At 37.9% G+C, this 22,351-nt stretch overlaps 1 protein-coding gene across 10 annotated transcripts in view; it reads right to left on the reverse strand.

Moving 5' to 3' along the window:
• Positions 1 to 22,351, reverse strand: part of KDM4C (lysine demethylase 4C) — a 260,988-nt gene that overhangs the window by 118,932 nt on the left and 119,705 nt on the right. For 7 of the 10 annotated variants that reach the window (XM_027752199.2, XM_039384505.1, XM_039384504.1 and 4 more), the window contains exons 10-11: positions 4,860 to 5,053; positions 1,420 to 1,649 (exon numbers count right to left, since the gene is read on the reverse strand). In XM_027752199.2, coding sequence (XP_027608000.2) covers positions 1,420 to 1,649; positions 4,860 to 5,053 — 424 coding nt within the window. Of the gene's footprint in view, positions 1 to 1,419; positions 1,650 to 4,859; positions 5,054 to 18,026; positions 18,054 to 19,796; positions 19,987 to 21,242; positions 21,344 to 21,400; positions 21,479 to 22,351 lie in introns of those variants that run through there. The other 3 variants (XM_039384508.1, XM_039384510.1, XM_039384509.1) reach the window with 3 other exon arrangements.

The raw sequence follows: 22,351 nt of genomic DNA on the forward strand, positions 1-22,351 counted from the left end.
AGAGAGGTCACTTAAAAAACATATTCCTGAAGAACCCTGTGGTAAACACTGCAGTGAATTCTGATTCAGCAGCACATCCAAGATATTAAACAAAACAGTTTCTGTAAAGTTCCTTCCCTTTACTTCTTTACAATGGTTATTTGAACTTGTTTTTCTGAAAATTTTCCTTTTCAGGTCAAATGAATATAATACTCAGTAATAGAAAGCCAATACCAAAATGTAATCTCTGGGTACGAACCATACTGCCTCAACTGAGTATAACAGACATACTGGCCAGAGATAATGCAGAACAAACTACCTTCTTCAACATGAGTACCGGAGTTTCCACCATCATACCTAAAAACGTCCTTTTTCCTAAAAACATCCAGGCATCAGCCTTTAATAAGACAAAGGAGAGAGGGCAGCTTCTCTCTTCTCCACTTTTTCTTCCCTTGCCAATAAACACAGAATAGTTGCCAACTAAATACTGTTTTCTGTGTGGTTACAAACATTCCAAAACTTTACTGAAAAGTTGGGGGAAGCTGTAAAGCCAAAGCACCTTTAAATAAAAAGCCCATAAGAACAGACCTGGAAAGGCTTTGATGGAGCAGCAAATAATCTGTATCCAGGAATTTCTAAGCCTTCATATTGCAACACTCACTTTGTTATCTTTATGTGAATCAATTATGGTGATTACTACCTCCAAATAAGTATCAACATATAGTCTCTATATGCAATTCGCAAGTAAATATACAGTAGCAATATAAACAAAATGGGACTGCCCACAAACTTAAAATTGAAATTTGCCTTTATCAACAGGAATGCAGAACTACATCTTAACTACAATGAAATGTAAAATACAATAAATTAAGCCCAGAATAAACCAAGTATATTCATATAAAAAAAGTTGGGGGGGAGAAAAAAAAATCTTTGGCTTTCCAAGGCCTTTATAACTTGCACTGTCAGATAGTTCAACAGGATGTAAAAAGAAACCTGGAGTCTCAAAACAGAACATTTTTGTGCACAGGTAAAGACCACTTCTACTGTGCAGGTTCATCGTGTAAATACATGTAGCATATTGGCAAGGATATATGTTCTTTACTGTTTGAATTGTGTTCGGACATTTTGTATCATTTCCATATAAAAAAGATTTTGCTCTAAAATGTATGAGTCCACTAAAGAAATAAAATTTACAAATCCTCATTCTTTTTGTTCCTTTAAAAACACTTCATTAAAACTTCATACTACTCTCAGCTCAGAGTATTAATTTAGGTATTTTCTCATTCTAACTGAATATCATCTTCTCTGCATAACTTTATACATAAGTATTTTAGTATGCTACTCTAGGGAAATACTATGATCTAACATCCACAAATGTGTGGTATTAGAGTATCAACAGCCTACAACTTACATGTGATACATAATCAGTCCTTATCTCACCTGCAACCTTGACATGATCCAACAAATGTTGATCCAGCTGCATTCTACTACTGTTTTCTTCTTCCCCAGAAGGCACTCCTGTGTTTATCACTCTCCCTTTTTTTTCAGGTTCTTCACTGACCTTGAAGCCAGCAGTAGCTGCTTCAGTCACGATGATTTCTGCATCAGCAGATACTCTCTTGTCCTCTGGAGTTTTAAGCTTTCTAGATTGAGATCTGGGGTGCTGGGAGCTGTTATAAGAGATACTGCTGTCAGAGTTGAAAGTCTGTCTCAGATAAGATAAAATATCTACCAATATATATGTCCCTTTCACCTGCTTAAAGTGGTAAAAAACTGACAATTTTTCATCTTTTTGTGTTGAGATGGTGTTACAATATATTAAGTGATAGATTAACAATTGATTGGATTTAACCTTCTAATCTTTTATCACCATTCTACAGCAAAGTTGTTAAAATCTAAAAGTAAAATAGTCTTTAAGTAACTATTACTTAAACTAGCTTTTTAATAAATCATTCTTTTGAACCTGAAAGAGAACTACCCTTACAGAAGTAATGAAGACAAAGCACTCTCAGTAGCACTAAAATCAGTTGATATTTCCAAGCCCCAATGCTAATAAAACACTCGTCTGAATACCCCTATAAAATCAGATCTGTTTGGAAATTTTAGATGCATTTTAACACAAACAACAAGCACCCGAAAAAGGTAAAAATTATGATCACCAAATATTTTGAAAGGCTACAATATCAAGCAATATATCTCAAAATGCTGTGCTAAAAAAAAATTGAAATTCAATTTTCAGTGTAAGTTTTTGCTCCCTCAGAAGTAGAAGTGAAAGCTTAGGGCAGGACAAATGGCAAACCCATCAGAAATTTATGTGCCCAGGATAAATATAACAGAAGATTAGTCCAGTTTCAAATTCACCTATGTGACACAGGAGGAGATTTTAATGTGCTTCATCACACAGCAGGTTTCAAAGCTCATAACACATTAGTGATAAAAGGTAAATTAGGACTTTTATAAAGGTCTTGCATTTTAGACTCTACATATCACCAGAAAAACATTTTGCTACATTTTATTCTATGTCCATCAATGAGTATCTTTCAACACCCTCTCTATAAAATAGTGATTTACAGAAAATTTGCCAAAGCATGAGAAGACCACCAATTCACATTGCAATATAACAGAAAATACTATTACTGTTTACATGCAATCATTAGATGTTATACAGTAGCAAAGTATTTCAGTCATAAATGCCAGAGTTAAGCTCTCCCTATCACTATATTCATGAAGATTCCCATAGGTATTTTTATTTTCACTCTGCTGGAATTTGCATTAATCTCGTAATCAAAATTATGACAATTTCAAGTGATAGATTTCACTAGAAATGAAGCTGAATAAACATTTTATCCTCCTTCACGTTGCACACCGAGCAAAAGCCACTTAAAGATTTAAATAGCATTGGACTTGTGTTTATTACCTTAATGTGAGATACTGGATCCAAATCTCACTGAATTATTGATATGGGTTGGAACCAACTCACTTTGGGGGTGAGGGGGTGGGGGAGAGGAGGGTTAAGTGCATAAATCAGCCCATGTGTTCCTATGATAAAACTTTCAACACAATTATTAGAAAGCATTTTTTTTAGTCAAAACTGGCTACCTGTAAGGGTACTACCAAATAAATCACTCTAGTGCAATTGGGAATTTGCATTTCCACTGTACAATACATACAGGGAAACCTACCACAGGACAAAATGGCACTCACTTGGCTAAACAACAGAATCACTCTCTCTGTGAGTGCAGGTTAGTATTATATTAAGAAATTGGCTGTTCAGCTGCTTCACTAATTGTCTTCAAGAAGTGATTCTACCTCACAAACCCCTCCTACCCAGCTATAATGTTTCACTACAGTGAGAGTTGCTCCTTTTCTTTACAGATTGGCTTTCCTATCCTTTTCCTCAAAAACTTACAAAGAAAACAAGGAAATTTAGTTTTTTAAGACCAAGTTTAAAAAGTAACTACATGCTAAAATGATCTGAAGGAGGAAAAAGGTCTTAAAAATTCAGTATTACCTTCAACCCAGAAAATTGCACTATGTAGTTAAGCAGATACCAATAAAACTGCCCACCTTTGGCTAGAAATTAAGTAGATCTGTATTAGATAATGAAGAAGAAAATCCATAAAGATCCTGTTCACTAAGACCGGAAAGCACAAGTGTACAAAAAATGTTTGCGCATTGCAAACAAAACCGTATTGCATATCAAGAAAATAGCTATGAAACTGCTTTAACAGATCAAAGCTTTTACAGCTTCAATGACAAGCTGAAAAACCTTATTCTCCTAATTTTCTTAGTGGTGTCAGGACCAGCAACTCAGACTTAGGCCTTTCTCATGCCACATTATGATCCGCCATTGACTTGTGGCAGACATAGACAGGTTTTGACTGCAGCACTGTGAGAGTGTGATAAATAGGTAGCCATATTTCCTTGAAGTTAGATGGCAGTGAGGGCTAAGACTTTTACTAGAGACTTCACACAGCTGGTGGGATTCTGCCACAGCTTTATGATAAGTTTTTCCCATTTAATCTTTACCTCAGCTCTTAACAGACTTCTCCCTTGTCTTTTGGTTGCAGTGATCACTAGAAACAACGGCAACCATCCACACCTTGTAATCCTTACTAAAACACCAATAATCTTCATTAAAGAAATATTCTAAATGCAACACTGGAACACTTCATGTTAATGCTCTCCATGATCATTAACTTCAGCTATATACATAACTTTTAAGTTGAATTAATTTTTCACACTCTGAAACAGACTTGCTTATCCCCAAGTTCATCTTAATAAAGAAAACAGAAAAAATAATTTTCATCTAAAGTAAATGAATTCAAAGAAAATATGTGTTGTGGTTTAAGCCCAGCTGAAAGTTAGACTCCATGCAGCCACTACCCTCCCCTCACTCCCTCCTGTGACAGAGAGAGACAGAAAAGGTAGAGATTATGGGTTGAGATAACAATTTACTGGAAACAGTAATGAAATAAGAAAATGAACAGTAAGAGCAACAATACTAATAACAAAAGTGTATAAAAGAGGGTGATTACATGCAAAATGCTCATGGCGTCCAACCGACACAGCCTGGTGCCACACAGCTGAGACAAAGAACACTACGGTTCCCTGGGCCCTCTGCACACACCACATCCCCTTCCTTCTCCAAAGCGAGAATCCCTTAAATTCTGCCCTGGAGCGGTGACATGGGTGGTATAGAAAACTAACCTAGGCACACTCGCATGGATCCAGGCTCCACTCCCTCATGGCTACCAGAAGAAAATTTACTCTGTCCTGGCTAAAACTAAGACAACATCAAAGAAAGTTGCCAAAAGAAAACAAAAAGAAACTGGCATCATATTAAAGAAGATTAAATAAAGGGTAAAGAAACCAAATACCTCTTCGGAAAGCTCTGTATTTTCTTTCTTCTCCGTAGCCAGGTCCTTATTTCAGGTGTTGATTCAGGTGTTGGTTTCGTATGATCAATGGTATATAAATCCTTGCCTCGTTTCCACAGCCGGTACCTATCTGGTTGAAACTTCCTCACAAAGATATCCATGGATATTGACACCATGTCTTTCCTACAAGTGCACTGGAAGAGAAGACAGGAATTTGTAGGTGACACGTAATGGAATATGCCACAGCTGTAGTTTAAAAAGTCCTGAATAAAAATCCTACATGTGGAAGCCAATTCTACTTTAATCAAAATTTTCCTTTTTCCCTTCTTCTCAATTTTCAGGGGGAAAGGATTATTCAAGAGAATACAGTATCTGAACAATGCATCACACTAGGATTCCACTGTTTCATTAATTCCTACAGTTAAGACCAAAAAGAAACTATAGCATTTCTTTCTGCTCTATTAGTTGTTTTTTATAGTTTTAAGCAAACTACCATGTTGAATCCAGAGACTGCATGTATCTTAAGTGACATCACAATACTATTTTTAAAAATAACTCATGTAGTGTCCACTTGACCTAAAGGTCTTTACAGGAACATACAGTTCCAGCACGGAACTCTTTAAAACATAAATCCATACAAGTACCACATCAAGTTACAGTTTTGCCCATTTTTTTTTACAAACAGAAAAAAAGAAGCAAGAGAGAGAAGCATTACGTCTAAGGCCTAGAAGGGTGTTCTATAACTGTGTAATCTGATCTCTTGTGCAATGCAGTCTCATGCAGTACTTTCTTCATCAACTTTACTCTAGTCTCTGACTTTGGACCCTCAAAGAATTTTTGCATTGTTTTTCTTTCCAAATTATGCAGGTGAGTGGAATACATTAGACCTATTTGAATAAAATCTCAGTAGTCATGAAATGCAAAGGAGGAGCCTTCATTTGGAATACTGCAGATTCTGAGTTAATTTTCAGACGAAAGTTACTGTACGTAGTACCTCAAAAAACTTAAAAGTAGGAGACTGCATTGAGTAAATCGACATGCTTACAGCACATAAACTATCATAGTGGATTAACCCTGTTTGACTGCCAGGTGTTCATCAACTTGCTCTCTCATTTCTCCTCAGGTGTCCCCCAGGACAGAGAGAGAAAATAAGACTCGAGGGAATTACATTAACTTATCGTAAATTAATACGAGACAGTGAGAAATGAGAGCAAAACTAAACCCAGCTTCCCTCATGCCTGTCTTTCCCAGGCTTTACTTCACTCTTGACTCTGGTGTCTGCAGGGATGTTTCTTTCACATTTTTCTCACTCCTTTCTCTCACAGCTGCTGCACAGTGATTTTTATTCTTTCTAAATTTGCTATCACATGAATGCCACCAGAGTTCCTGACAGGCTCAGCTTTGGGCAGCAGCAGGTTCATTCTGGAGTCAGCCAGATCTGGCTTTGTCCAATGTGCGGACAGCTCCTGATCTGTTCTGCTATTAGCCACAGCTGCAGCACCCCTACACTACCAAAACATTGCCACATAAACCTAAGCACAATTTTTTCAGATTAAAAGCAAATTGACTGGCTAAAACATACAGTCTTAAATGGAAAAACTCTTAAAGAACTTTGCTATAGCTGAATAAAGCTTACACTGCAAAACTGAGACAGTATTTTCTTTCAGGTAAACAGAGACGTATAGAAAAACCTGGTAAATGTACAGCCTGGCTTTATGGTTTACTACTACTAGTTTTATTTTTTTTTTTTAAACAAGGAGGGTGTTTAATCATAGAAAAGCTGGAACACACAAAGGACTGGATGCAACTTTTCTACTAGTTAGGTTTCTGTGCACTGAATGCAAATTTCTTTATCTGCTACTTCCATCTATCATTTCTAGCTTACCCTTCCTCCTCTTGAAATTCATAAGATACATAATGAAAAGGCATCTGAGATGTATAAAAAATGCTTGCATTCCTTTCAATATGTCAACACCAATATGCTGCATATTCACAACACTGCCATCTAATGGGAGATGGAATGGAAAGAAGTAAAAAAAATTCAACACAGAAACTGTAATTTTATGCAGCTGTCTTTAATTATAGTTTTTACCCAAAATACCACCAGAATTTTCCCTTTTCAAACAACATGAATATACATACTTATAAAAACTCTCTGTAAAAAACTTAAACATATTTGAAATAGTATGTTTCTTTCAGAGAGTCCTTGATCAGTCACAATGAACAGTAACAAAAAAGCAATTAAGACACTTCTGTACACTGGAAAAGTGCATAGAAGTCCACTGTAATTTTTTTAACATTTAAAAATGAAATTGTAACACAAAGACAAGGAACACTGGATTTTCTCTTCCTTTTACATACAAAATCTTTTCACATTTAAACCCTGCTGCTACAGTCTGATAAAAAATGATTATTAAAGCAAAAATTTTGCTGTTAAACATCAAGATTTCCACTGCCTTGGAAGAAAAAGGATTCTTAAGTCAGCATAGAAGCATTAAGGAAGAAAATACATCAAGAAATAAAATAGATTGTATGATGGAATGTTAATAATATATGAAAAGACTTAAAATAAATCATGTCTAAATGAGACACAGAATTTCTATCTTTCAGTAATCTTTGATCAGTGTCCACTACATTTTAATATAACTACTGCTAAAGATTTAAAAATCCCAGGCAGGTATTAGAAATATAGTAGAATTTCTTAGAAGCTTTAAAACTTTTAAAAACGTACACTTCAGAATAAAAAGCAATAGAGAAACATCATGCACAACAGTACCACCGCATGCCTGAAAATAAAGACAAGCTTCTCAGTGCTAAAGGGTGGAAATACTTGGAAGTATCATATCAGACAACAACAGCAGATATGTTCTGAAAACAATTTCTATTCATATTCCCCGGAATGATTCAATTAAAAAAAAAAAAAAAAAACACAAAAAACCACTATTGCTTTGATAAATAGTCTGCAGGATCTTTTGTTCTTTGGTGGTGATGATGGTTTTTACTGTTTTTTCTTCATTTCTCATTTGACTGGCTTGGAGCTGGCAGTTAAATGGCCTCCTGCTCCAGAGATAAGAAAGTGACTGAAAGACTCTTTCTAAAACAAAACTAAATATTATTCTGCTAAAGAAACCTCTTGGGACAGGTTTCACAAAGTGAACATACCAATGTCTACTAAAATACAGCAATACTTCCATGAATCACAGTAATTTTGGAAACATCTTTTAATACTTTTTTTAAAAGTAAATGCAAAATCAAAGTAGTTGGACTGCCATGTAAAATGCAGTCCATTTAGCTGATTGCCATAGCTAAATGACAGAATCTTTGTACCGGAAACAATTAGTTTCTATATGCAATAGAACTAGTCTGATACTTATTCTACAATCAGAATACTTAAGAGAACAGAACTCCTTCCCAATTCTTACTATTAAATTCTTGCTATTAACATCATTGATGACATGGTTACGATAATTCTTATTTATCCTGCCATAAAGATACAACTTGGCAGTAAGCAACTCAACTAAAATTGATCAGTAGCTGCAAACCTTTACAGAATGAATTGGAAGAAAAGTTTTGGCAACTTTAACTAATTGGCATAACTATATGCGAGATATATTTGTGATTTGAGAAAATTACCCAGGAGATACATACTCAGACAAATGAATTTTTTTTAAATACCTGCTACTTGTGAATGAAAAAAGAATAATTATATTGTACTAAAAAAAAAAAAAAGTTTAATTCTCCCCATTTGAGACTCTGATTTAGGAAAGTACGAAGAAGTATAAAATAAGCTTCTAGACTTATTTTAAAATACCTGAAATATCTAAAAAAAGTCCTTGAAAAACATTTTATATCATCAAGAACCAAGTACATGCCTTACAGGTCTTTCCAAATTTTCATCATTATTATTAAACTCTTTCGTCAAACAGAATCACTAGATTTTTAAAACTGACATAAAAATACTCCATCTATAGAGAATATCATGTTTTGCTGCAACAGAAAGTAAAAAGAGGGTTTATTTTACTATTTGACTAGTAGAAGGGCAGTAGTGCTTCTTAGTACCATAGTTTCAAGCACAGAAATGCATATCCAGAGTCAAGCCTTTATGATTTGCATTTTTCTCTTTTAGTTCAATGAAGTTATACCTGTGATGTGAACTTATGTCTTTATCCACAAAACCATCTTCTTCACTAAAACATTAGTTGTTATACTACAATATTACAATATTTAACACACTAAGGTTAAAATATCTGAAGGATTTTGGACATTTTGCACTAAGTATTGGATCTTGTTAATTAAAATATGATTTTCACCATATCTGAAATCTATTTTAATTAAAAGTCTTCCAAAGTATTAATCTGAAGACGATTAGTAGTACTTAATTAGGCTGATTTTTTTTTTTTCACGTACATAATTATTTCAGAAAAAAAAGTACCACCTAAAGTCTTTCTACACACCTGTGGAACAGCATGTGGAGACTAACAGTCAAGGGAAATCATGAAAAGTTCTGTTCTTTATAAAGAGAGAATGGATATTTACAAAACATATAAGAAAGCAACAAATTAGCAGGATGAGGCAACTATTAGGCTGGTAATCTTCTTTAAAAGCTATATAAATCTCAATCCACAAAGCATACTCTAAAAATTATTTAATCAAGCTATTTTTCAGTGACCATCGTTCCTAACTGTTTATAATGACTAAAGCTTTCTTCACAGTACAGCAGCAATGATGTACTGGAGATAAACATTTTAAACAATTTAGATTCCTCTTACCAGCTAAACTTAAACGGCACAATAATGGACTATTTCATGCACTATATTCCCCTCTGCTTGCAATATTTTAAATGAATAATCTTCAAACATTTAAAAAATTGCTTTTTTTAATAAACATTTTAAAGGTGCTATAACTGGAACTGTTTCCTGTGGACTACCCACAGAAGAAGTCCTTGATAGGTACTGTTTGTTAGGAGGACAGGAATTAATAAATCCTGGTAACAATAACTCTTCTTTGCTATGGAGTTGGGCTGTAATATATTTTCACACTGACCTTCTGGCAACTTGTAGGCAGTGTTGCAGACATCTTTGGTATCAGTTAACCATCTGTGCAAGCTTCAAGAAAGCAAGCCTTCCTTTGGTAAATCAGAGAGAGTACACTCACTTTTCCCTGACACCTCCAGTCACACATAACAAAAATACAAATTCAAAACACCACTCTTGAAGGTTCTTTTTATAGAATAGAAAAAAAAAATTTAATAAATTCATTGTTTGTACTTATATATGCAAAAGTAAATAGTCTGCAATATTATTTAAACAGTTCAATATTTAAATAGTGCATTACAAAATATCTGGCTTTTTTCTTGACTCCTATTTCTAATTTATTTTGCACTTACACATGATGCCACCTACACATTCCTACAAAAAAAGACTTGGTTTATATTATGTAGAACTGATTCCATCAGCATCAGTTGTCATTGCAAAAATGTGGCCAGTTTCCTGCAATTCCTTTGAAAGCTGGGCAACAGAAACAGTATGACAAGACACAGCTGAATGAACCCCATCTCTTCTTAAATGCTCCACCTCACAGCCCTTCTTTATCCTTTACTGATGTCTTTCATGGCACAACTCTTACCCCTTGAAAGATTTAGTTATTAGCTATTAACCTTTTTCTCTTCATTCTGATTTTAGTCTGTACTTCTAGTCTGAATTATTTCCCTCTTGCACTCACACTCACTTCTCTGGCCATCCCTGGAATGGGATATATAGAACATAAACCCTTTGCCTGGAGCCTTTACCTCTCTGCTGTGGGTCAACTGGCCCTACTCCATCCTTCTCTTAGCTCTCTGTTGTTTCCTTTCCTAATACCTTTGGACTGCATTTCCCTCTACAAAGAAAACAAGAGCTTTATCCCCTACCTTGAAATGCCTACCAACTCCCGTATTTTCAAATGGAATGATTCTGAACACATGAAATTAGAATCTATTTTAAAGAAATTAATGTCCATCCAGAGTAGATCAGAATTAACCAATTCTATAATACCTCCTAAAATAAGAAAGCAAACAGTCTGTGCAATAAAATATAAATATATATAATACATAAAATTATAAACGATTACTTCTAGTTGTGCAATACCTAATACTGACAAATGACCATGTCACTGCTCATCTTGTTCACACAAATTTTACAGTAATTATCATGGATTTACTTACAGAAAGTTTAGTACTATCAAATATTAAAAAAAGGAATTCACAAATGACCCAACTACAACAATTCCTATAAATTGCATATATTCTTAGCTCATTAGTTACAGCAAAGGGATAGTAGTAACATATTGCAGGTAAGATGTTAATATAACAGGAAACCTAGCTCCTTCTCTTTTCTCATAAAATCAAAAGAAAATCAGTAAGTTATTAATTTTAAAATTCTATTCCAACATACCAGCTGGGGAAAAACATCAAATTAGAACTTCACATATTGTAGATTAAAAGGGATTCTGGGAAGACAGACACCTGGTATGAGTAAATAGGCTGAGGAATATTTCTGTTATTTTGGATAGCTATTTATCAGTTAAAATGAACTGTTACCTCCATTGGATTATTTAAGACTATTTTCTGGTAAAATTAGTCTACCTGTGTATCACTACTAACATTGCCAGCTAGTAGAGATACAGTAAGTAATTCCAGCAAGTCAAATTACTGTCACGACTTAGAGAAGTCTTTTTTAAATTCAGGCTTGGATTTCACGATAATTGAAGATTCATGGTAACATAACCAAATGAGCACATAGAATTTTTTTTCCACTACAACTCAAATTTTACAGAGCTCCAAATCTAGCTGCTACTACTAAAAATATGGTTGCATTTACATATGATAATGCTTACAGACAAATCATGTTGAAAACTAAAAACTATTACTGTATAAAACCTTAGAACTGCTGAGCATTTCTCAATGTTGCTTCTTAAGCACAGCACAGCAAATTGAGTCCTCATATTAATACAATTATAAATTACTTTTTAAAGTTCAGAAAATATTTTTTTCTAAACATTTTGAAGATGTTCTAATATTTCATATCACATTTTTCTCAGATTTAACCTTTTAGCATCTAGATCATTGTATTAGGGGATGTTTAAGCCAGCAAACTAATGTTATCAATGGTAAATCACAGTACATAATGACTTCTGCCCAGGGGAAGGAGAAGAATGAGATGAAATTCCAATCAGAGAGAAAAGCTCTGGCCAAGTCTCATGTGAAGCATGTAAAGCACCTTCATATGCAATGTTTCTGTAAGGCATATGATAAATACTTGCAAAAGCTTGGCTCATTTTTTCCATGACTTAGATGCCCAAAATTCATCAGTCATATGCATCTTTGTAGCTTCTGTAAATGCTGAGTTTATCAGCAGGCTGAATGAACCACTATTTCTTTATATATTGATAACCTCCTTGCTCCAACTGTTAAGTACTGAAATTGTTAAGTAACTGAAAATTCACAGAGGATAAGGCCTACAAAAATTAACATCAACCAGATTTATTCTAAATTCTCACTCTACTGAATCAGTTTTTGGACAACATAAATCCTAAAATCCAGTTTCATTTGTATTTTTGCTCAGCAAAGCAGAACAATATTTAGAAAACATATATACCTTCCAACAGATAATGAAAAAATGTGTAGTTTATATACCTTCATTCCAGGAATTTCACAATGCTTTGCAAATATTAGTGTTTCTTCCTGATAACAGAGAAGAAGAAACCAGACCAAAGAAAGGCTTATTTGTCATGGTCACAAGGCAAGCCACAGTCAGAACTGATAGGAATATATTTGTTTTTCAGTTCCCTGTTCTAGATATTAGACCCGATTTCTAAACTGAAGAGAGGAAAAGATAATGATTTTCCCAGCCCTTAAAATAATTTTTTCCAAGGCTCTCCTATTATTCAAATTCTATTACAGAGAGAGAAAAAAGGAGAGCAGAAAAATATCAGTGAAAATTATATGGTCCTATCATGTATTTTAAAAGGTAATAAAACCTCACAAATTTCTAATAATTTGCAGCTATCTATTTATGTAGCCTACCCCTTGACAGAAGATGGAAATGAACTATTTATGGAATGTTCTACCACTATTTAAATCCAAACTAAGTAAGCAACAAAGCATTGTGATATTTAAAAAAAAAAAAACCTAAACAAAAAAAACTCACAAAAATAAACAAACAACAACAACAACCTAACCATTCCTCCAACCCTAAAAAAGAAAAAACACAGGCAAGCAAATCTGCCAGAAACAATACAAAAAAAAAAGGACCCAATTAGAAGGAACTTCAAAAGGAAAGAAGAGTTTCTGTCAGTGTTAAGTAAACCAAGTGGTTCAGAACAATGCTGTGTTGAGGCTGATTTGACACTTTAGGAAGGGAGGTTTTGAGACACCGATTGTCTAGGTTTGGGAAGGTAGTAGAGAAAGTAGCAAATAATGTCAATAAGACAGAAACAGCAGAATCCTCTACCATTTTTCACTCTAATAAATAAAAACTGCTTTTTCCAGTGAAGACGCTGACAAAGTCTTGCTATAAGCCATCTTTCAGGCCTATGAAACAACCTCCTCAAATGTTCCTATCAGGGTACTGAAGTGGCAGGTTGAGCACAAAAACAGTAACGGCACTTAAAGAATTGAAATCTACTCACAACCAAACTATAATGGCTACTATCTTAGAACACGAGGATCAACTATTAAAATTACTCAATTATATAACATGTAAAAATATAAATCAAAGAAGTGAATACAGAGCATTATGCATTTCACCTACCACAGAGAGGAAAGAGTAACTGAACCAAAGAAAAATTCACTGCAGGGAGTATGCATTCAAAATAAAGTGAAGCTACCCCTAGACATTTCTGGAAGAAATGGAGTATGTTTCTGTTGACTAAAGCTCTCAAACAAAAAACCAGACTCACCGACGCAAAGCAAAGTCCCTTTTAGCAAGCACTCGGTTATCAACAAATACATCATTGTCACTGAAGATCCTAGAGAAACATCTGCCAATAGTCATGGAAAATTGAACCCATTCCTAGAAAATATGAGTTTCCAACTAACAAATATGATAGACAAACAGAAAGGCTCAGTGTAAACAGAGACTGCATTCAATTTAAACTCCTAATGAAAAAAATGACAGACCATTGAAAGCAACAGAATTTCCTTTCACTCAAGCGAAGAAAAACATAAAGGAAAAATGAAGAAGAAAAATGATAATGTATGTAGGCCTTTCCTTTTCCTTCTTTTTGTCAAAGCACTTTTTTATCAGGTTTTTTTTTAATTCCCTAACCCGAGTTTCTATCATAAAGTTTTTATGAAAATGTTTTTAAATCATTCTGATTATTATTAACTGTCACCAAGTGTCAGAGACTGAAATGGTTAATGATTTATGCATTCTAGGAGACTCTTGCAGGATTTTGACTCGGATGGACAGTTGGACCTGTCCCTCCCTCCAGTGAAGAGCCAAGTTTGCAGGCTTTTGACTGTTTCATTATACCTCTGATGGGAAATTGAAGGTGTCAAGCCCTGAAAAGGTCCATCAAAACCCATCCCCCTCTCTGCCAATCTAAAATGGCGGGAACCAGACCAGACACAGAAACTCTGCGCAGGACCCAGGGAGAGGTTAGAGGCTTGAGGCATGGCCCATGACACTAACCATGGATATAATAACTCATAACTTCTTGGCGTGTGGGGGCTTCCCTCCTTCACCCTCAAGAGATCAAGGCCACCACTTCAACTGACAGACATGGAAGCGGTAACTACCAAGTGTCATCGCTGGACCCCGTGGGCGGTGACTGTATACGTCTGTCCACTCTCAGCTTTTCTTTTTCTTACTCTCCCTTACTCTTATCCTATCTGTCTCTCCCCTATGCATTTTCTCCCCCACCCCCAAAAGATTATTCCCCCAACCTCTATGCCACAATGTTATATGACAACACCGAAAATGCTAGCATACCTGTTGATACAGAATTGTTAAAATAAACCTTACCAATATATGTTTTCAGACACCGATTATTCAGTGTCTTTTCACTCTAATCCACCCCAAGGGAATTATTGATAAAAACGTGGGTTATTCCCCCCTCCCTTTTTCTGGGGCGGGTCCTAACACCAAGCTACAGTTGTGCTGTGTGCTACCTGCAGTTTTATCATCTTTAACGGAAATCTCTTGCAAAAGATGTGCTTTAATTTTAAATGAGCTAAGACAAATTTGCTGCCTCAATGTAAAATCCTGCAAGACACAGGACACAGGTTGCTTTTATCATCATTTAGGTAGTATGTTAAAAATGCCTTGTCTCAAACAGGATTTACATTTGGATGGTCAAATTTTGGTGCTGCTTCTTAACACAAAATGCATTATTTTCTTAATGAAGACAGTCTCACTCATCAAAGATTGCATTGTCAATACATCTATATTTACCTCTCTATATATACATGTCTATTTATCTATATACAATATATCAGAGAGCAATTACATACTCGTACAATTGCTTTGTTTCACCCTGCAGAGAATATAACTGGATAACAAACTCCCCCACCATTTTGCCTATGAGAAGAATGAAAAATAAATTCTGCATTCTTGTTCCTCTTTCCTCTGGTCTCCCTCAAGGAAAAAGATAGTACTTCCCCACCTTATTGTGGGGAAATCTTTTAATCTAGATATTCTTACTATTGCCTTATCGCTAGCATTTTCCAAAACAACCATTTTCTTTTAATAATTTAATTTAAATGGTTGCAGAAACATACCAAAAAGAACCACATACAGTTCAGCAAAAGAAAATGCTGAATGCTGCATCTGGGGAGGAATAACCTTGTGCACCAACACGTGGGGCAGCTGGGCAGGCAGCGGCCTGGCAGAGAAGGCCCCGGGGCGGCTGGGAGACACCGGGTGGGACATGGGCCAGCTGTGTGTCCCTGCCCTCGGCCTCACCAGGCCTCACCTGGAGTGCTGTGCCTGCTCTGGGCTCTCCAGTCCAAGGGAGATGAGGAGCTACTGGAGAGAGCCCAGGGAAGGGCCACAAACACGGTGAAGGAACTGGAATCTCTCTCTCATGAGGAAAAGCTGCGAGAGCTGAGATAGTTCAGCCTGGAGAAGGTGCAGGGGCACCAGACTCTCACCACAGGGCTTGACAAGCCTAAGGTTAAACTGGGGGGTTTAAGGCCACCAAAGTGGCTGACATGCCATGAAACAGGGGCTTTCCCCCTCTGGGGTGTTCGCTGTCCTCACTAGGCAACAGCCGGGGTGCCACAGGCTCCTGCAGTCGGCACATTTGGCCCTGGCCTCCTGCAAGTGCCACACGCAGTGTGTGACCTCCAGCAGGACCGTGGCCCTGCGCTGGCAGTGCTGCCGCTGTGCAGAGACGTGGCCTGTGCGGGGGCTGCGGGTCCTGCAGGGGCTGTCCCAGCACCTCAGCTTGAGGAGGGCACCACTGAGGGCTCCCAGACAGCTCCTCCTTCCCTGACCGCCTCCTGCAGGTACCCTGTGCCAGCCTGAGTCCAGCTGGCTGTCCCGGGGGCAGTGCCAAGTGGGAGGTTTGTCCTGGAAGGGGGGCAGCGTGCCTGGGGCAGCGGAGGGGGCAGGCACACGTGGAAGGCAGCTGTGGGGCTGGCGGTCACTTCTGGGCCTGCAAGGAGACCCTGTGGGAGGCCTTTGTCTCCCCTCTCTCCCCACTCTCTGGGGCCTTCTCTGCTGTTCCGTTCCTGGCGCCAGAGAAGCTCAGGCACTGTGCACGTGTCTTGGCAGAACATGGCACCCGGAGCCGAAGAGGCTCTGCAGGAGAGCGGCTCGGCCACGATGGCCGGTACGAGCCAGAGGCAGTGGGAGGCAGTGGCAGAAGGCCTGTGCCCCATCTGCCTGGACAACATGGACGACACAGCCCACATCATCCCCTGCCTGCACACCTTCTGCTTCGGCTGCATCCAGCAGTGGGCTGCCGTGCACGCCGTGTGCCCGCTCTGCCGGCAGCACTTCAGCCGCATCCTGCACATGGTGAGAGCGGACGACGACTACCAGGAGTGCGTGGTTGCCTCGTCCTCCCGCCAGCAGAGTCCCGCAGCCAGACAGAGGGTGCGCAGCAGATCCCCACAGTGGCGCTACCACCTGCGCCCACGGCCCAACAACAGTCCCACTGCTGGGAGAAGGGGGCCGGCAGAGAGGGACTAAGGGAGGGCTCCAAGGAACTCCGACACCTCTGCCCCACAGACTGCAGGGGGATGCTAAGCCAGCCCTGCCGATGGACCTGTCATCCACTTGGACTTGCTGAGAGCGCAGCTTACGGCCTTCATGCAACGTGAATGAACATCCACAATCTTTCCAGAGCGTGCATCTTTCAAAACCACTTGGTACACTGCACATGAACCCACTAATTACAGGGCGGTGTAATTTTATCTCTCTCTTTTTCATTACTATTATTATTCTTCACAGTAGTATTGTTATTATTAAAATTACTAAAGTGTTCTTACCTTAACCCACAAGGTTTATCCTTTTCTTTCCAATTATCCTCCCCAATGGGGCGGGGGTGGCAAGCAGCTGCATGGAATTGGTTGCTGGCTGGGGTTCTCTAATTTGATGTGCTGGTGCTGGAAAATTATTGTCATCATTGCCACTGAACAAAGATCCAAAGCTTTTCAGAGCATGATTCTCTGAAAATCAAAGCAAGCCACTGCAGGCAATGCTTTCTAGCCCTGTCTCAAGAGTGTAGGAAAACAAAAGGGGAAATTGCCTGGAGTGTACCATAAACTACTTTATTAAAAATGCCGCAACAGAGCCCCTTTGGCCCACACTCTCCCAGCCTTGCCCCTCCAAGCACCAGAGCATGGTTGTCCAAGCCCTGTGGCCATGAGCCAGGCCACCTGACCTGAAGCAAAGCCAGGTCCATGGACACAGGCCATGCTGACAACCCTCTCCCTGCTGGTACCTCTACACCCAAATGGCTCCAGTCATCCACCTGTCACAGCCCTCTGAGCCTTCCTCTGCCACTTCTCTACAGCAGCACCCTGGCTCCTCCAGCCCCAAATCCCATGGCCATGGCAGGAATGGAAGATATCCTGGTGTTCTGGGAACAGGCTTCACAGAAGACACTGCCAGGGAATGATCTGCACACCTTGGTTTGGTCTTTGTCAGACAGCAAAGCTCTAAACTCTGAGCATCCTGGGCCTTCAGGAGCCAGTCAAGGAGCAGACTGCAATGCAAACAAAGCATATTTTTGCATCCGCCCCACTCCCACTCTTGCTGAGCCCTTCCCAGTCCCTTGCTTTTAGTTCTTTCCCCAGACACACCAGAACCAGCCTTGAACCTTTGCACAAGCTCTGCAACAACCCTCTCTTGTAGAGTCTGAGCAGCTCCATAGATTCTTGCCCAACATCCCACAAGGGTCCCCCCAGTCCTGCTGGCAGAGACCCCCACAGCCAGAGAAGCTCCTGTGCTGTGTTCCTGTGGGATCCATCTCAGATATGCAAGAAAGGGCCTGGAGGTCCTGGGGACACCAACAAGCAAACAGCACTGTCAGTGTGCCCTGTCAGTTGGCACAAAAGGCAAACTGCCTCCTGGGGGACACTGGGAAGAGGAGTGCTGCCAGCATCCCCCCCTCTCCTCAGCCTTGAGAGGCTGCACCTGGAGTGCTGTGCCCAGCTCTGGGCCTCCAGTCCAAGAGAGACAAGGAGCTACTAGAGAGAGCCCAGGGAAAGCCCACGAACACAGTGAAGGAACTGAAGTCTTTCCCCTATAAGGAAAAGCCAAGAGAACTCAATTCAGAGAAAGTGCAGAGGGATCTCACCACTGTTTGTAAATACCAGGTGCAGGGAGTAAAGAAGAGGGAGCTTGACTCCTCTTGATGGTGCCCAGTGACAGAAGAAGAGGCAATGAGTACACAGTGAAATTCCATTTAAGTACGAGACAACTTTTTTACTGCAGTGGTGGTCTTGGACTGGGAAAATTGTCTATACGTTTAATCACAATCACTAGCTTTCAGTATCAAGAAGAAAATGGAAGCAGAAGGTAACCTTCATTCCTCTACCACCTCACTAGGTACACAGCTGTGCAATTAACCTGTCAAAATAAGGCAGGAACCAACTACTGGGCCCCTTACACTTCTAACAAAACTTCTGATAAAGTTATCACTAATCACAGATTAACAACTATAAAATATGTGTGAAAAATGCATTACAACATAGAACAAAGCCAGATTACAGTTCTTGGATGGCACGATGAATGTACACATGAAGCTCTTGACAGAGATGATGACCAATATTCCTCTTATCTCAGATAATTTACCATGCCCAAGAACTGGGAAAACAAACACTACTTCACTATGAAGTTTTTCAGAGAACAGTAAAAAGAAAACACACTAACTCTGCCGCAGTATCAGATACATCTATTTAACTTGTTCATATATTCATCAGCCCATAAAAAGGAATGAGAGGCAGAGCAAATCAAATATCAGGAAGTGTTACAATAGGTAATAATGTATATGAAACTGATATAAGGAGGTCTGTGTGGAGCATGCAGACTTATCCTTAGACGAGAAATTGAAAACCATTTCCTAGGGTACCAGAATTCCTTTACATGTTTTTGGTTCGATATATTTCCACTAGCTCTTTGTCTTACTACTGTAGCTAACATCTACAGTACCAGCAAAACTTGCAATAAAAGCACTGACTTGCCATTAGCCTATTCAGAGGTAGCTAGGTGGTCAAATTACAGATCCAAAAAATATCTTGTAGCATCAAACACTGCATTGACAATAAAAAATACAAAATTAAAAAACCCACACTAAAACAAAACAAAACAAAAAAACCAACAAACCAAAAACAACAAAAAAAACCACACACACACACATTTTTCTGATTTTATTCTGAGATTCACATTGTTCTGCATTAGACAGGACTGTGCTTTGCTGCCCAGGAAATACAAAACGAAAGTTCAGTACTGCAGAGCATTATTACCTTATAGCACTGGACACTAAAAGAACTTCAGAACCAAAACCTTTGTTAACATATGCAAAAGAACATATGTCCACAAACATCCATGGTCCTTCTCCCACACTTATACATCCACGCAGATCCTCCAACCACTCTCTGAAGTTGAGAAGATAGGATGACCAGAGATCTGTGTGGCTGCAAAGCACAAAGGTATCATCACTTCCTTGGCTAGGTTACTGCATTACTAATGTGTTTATATTAACTTATAAACACTGACACCACCACAACTCTTTGGCATTAGGAGGTTGTGAACATATGTGTTCAAAATAGTTTTGTTTTCATCAGTAAATAGGTAGGGATGAGTCTTGACATGCCAAGTGTGCCTAAATGAAAACTTCTTTACTATGCTTCAGTATTTTTAAATCCACATACAATTAAAAGTATGCTAGCTAGCAAATTCTTTAAAACACTTTCCTAATACGAGTAGGGCAAAAGGCTCTATAAGTGGAGTCAGAAGGGTTACAAACTTCTCTAAGAAAGGGTTACAATGCAGTGATGGCTGGCCAAAAATGTCAATCTTTTGCAGTAGATACATTCAAAAGGCATCACTGTTATTACAACTTTGCTCTTTACCAAACAGTATGCTTAGTTTAGCTCTTTTCCTTTTTTTATTAAACAGAACATATAACAAAGAATATGTGTCATTTTATCATTATTCCTTTTGGGTGGTTGTAAAAGATAAAAGGATCGTTTGAGATCTATGTGCCTTCTTTCAATAATTACTTTCTAAAGTAATCAGAATTGCCATCAGCCAATTGTTCCTTATGTTTTGATAAAAGATCGGGATTCTGCCTGTGAGAGAGTGACAATACGATGTGCTGCTTATTCAATTTTTCTACCACATGAATAGGAGATATTTTCCCACAACACTGCAAGAAGATAAGGAATTTCTCTAGTCATAATGTTTAATAAAAGTAACGAAGCTTCTGAGGGAAAAACAAAAATGTGTCTAGCTTCCTGTGGATTAGGCCCCAAAACTGGGATAAACAGTTCATTAAGAGTAACTTTTTCATATTTTCAAGACAGGTGATCAGATTCACTTCTTCATAATCAGCTAATCCAGGATATTAAATACAAATATTTTTAAGTAAGGATTTTGGATTAATATAAAAACCTAAACACTGCATTTCTGATGCAGTCAGATCCTTAAGAATATTTGTTTTAGTCAGACAGACACAAGACATTATGCAAGGAGTTCACATTACACTTACAAACCACAAAATGTATTCTTTTACTGATTTTTTCGTCTTACTTAGACTTATTTTAGATTTAGTTAAAAAAATACTGTTATCCCACCTGAAATAAATAGAAGTGCTACTGAAATTTAAAGTCTTTAACTTCACAGAAATATCTTGTTTGCATTTCATGCAAAAGAATTTTGTGTTACATACCTTTCTCTCTGAGAAGCTTTTACAGGAGGTTTGATTTGGCAGAGACAGAACTGATAAGGCCGAACAAACGGTCCTGTATGATATCCTGGTTGCTTTTTAATCTGTGAAAAGTCTATTAATCAGACAGAACATGCCCAGAGAGTGAACGAGATCTCTGCATCAACTCTGTATTAACTTCCACCAGTTCCATACATTTCTATGAAATGTTCTATCCTCACTTGCAGCTAGCCTGAAACCTATAATTAAAAAAGCTGGTATCAGTTCTATAGGCTGGCGGGCAGTGAAGACCAATCTTAGATAATTCAACTTCATTCCAGCCAATTGTATTTCTAGTTTAAAAAAAAACCACATCTGTACGCTTTATACAGTGACACACACACACAAAAAGGCTGTAAATAAAGATGTGTAAAAAGAAGTCACTATATACACAGTTATTTTATTTATGCCTTAAAAAAAATGCCTCCCTATTGTGATCTATTAACTGTCAAGAAGAAAACTAACATAAACATGTTCTACATTCATAAATATGTTCTTCAGGGGAAAAAAAAGGAAAGAAAAAACAAACAAAAAGTGTCAACAGCAGTACCTTTCCATTAAGAAATGGAAACGCCTTTTTTCCTGGCTGTTTGACACAGTAAACTGAAGAGGGAAAACTAGATTTAAAAAAGAAAAAAGATATGACTATTCTAATTCTATATTAAACACAATTTATATGGATTCAGTATTGCAAAACTGAAATACTGCCATCAACTCTGTTCTTAAACACTTGCAGTAAGTTTTCTATGTAAGCAGATAATTAAACCATTTCTACCAGAGAGCTACCTTAATGCAGTATTCAACTTAAAGCAGAATAATCAGAATTTGTTACGTATTTCCATCATTTTTATGATTTTCTCCTTGCTTGCTGCAAATCTAAAAAGTTAATTATAGTTCAATTACAGAAAACAATAGCTTACAGTCTATAATACTTCTAATTAAGAATTGTAACTCTAGAAACAGAACTGAGTTCAATTTCCATGCAATCTCCAATTTCTGGGTATTTCCATTCCACTTGGAAGAACTGATGAAGGAAATGAAATCCTCAGTTGCAAAGCCTAAACCAGATTTAC

Source organism: Pipra filicauda, unplaced genomic scaffold (genome assembly GCF_003945595.2).
Source record: "Pipra filicauda isolate LSUMZ 115617 unplaced genomic scaffold, ASM394559v2 scaffold35_size7292922_pilon, whole genome shotgun sequence".
Taxonomy (NCBI): domain Eukaryota; kingdom Metazoa; phylum Chordata; class Aves; order Passeriformes; family Pipridae; genus Pipra; species Pipra filicauda.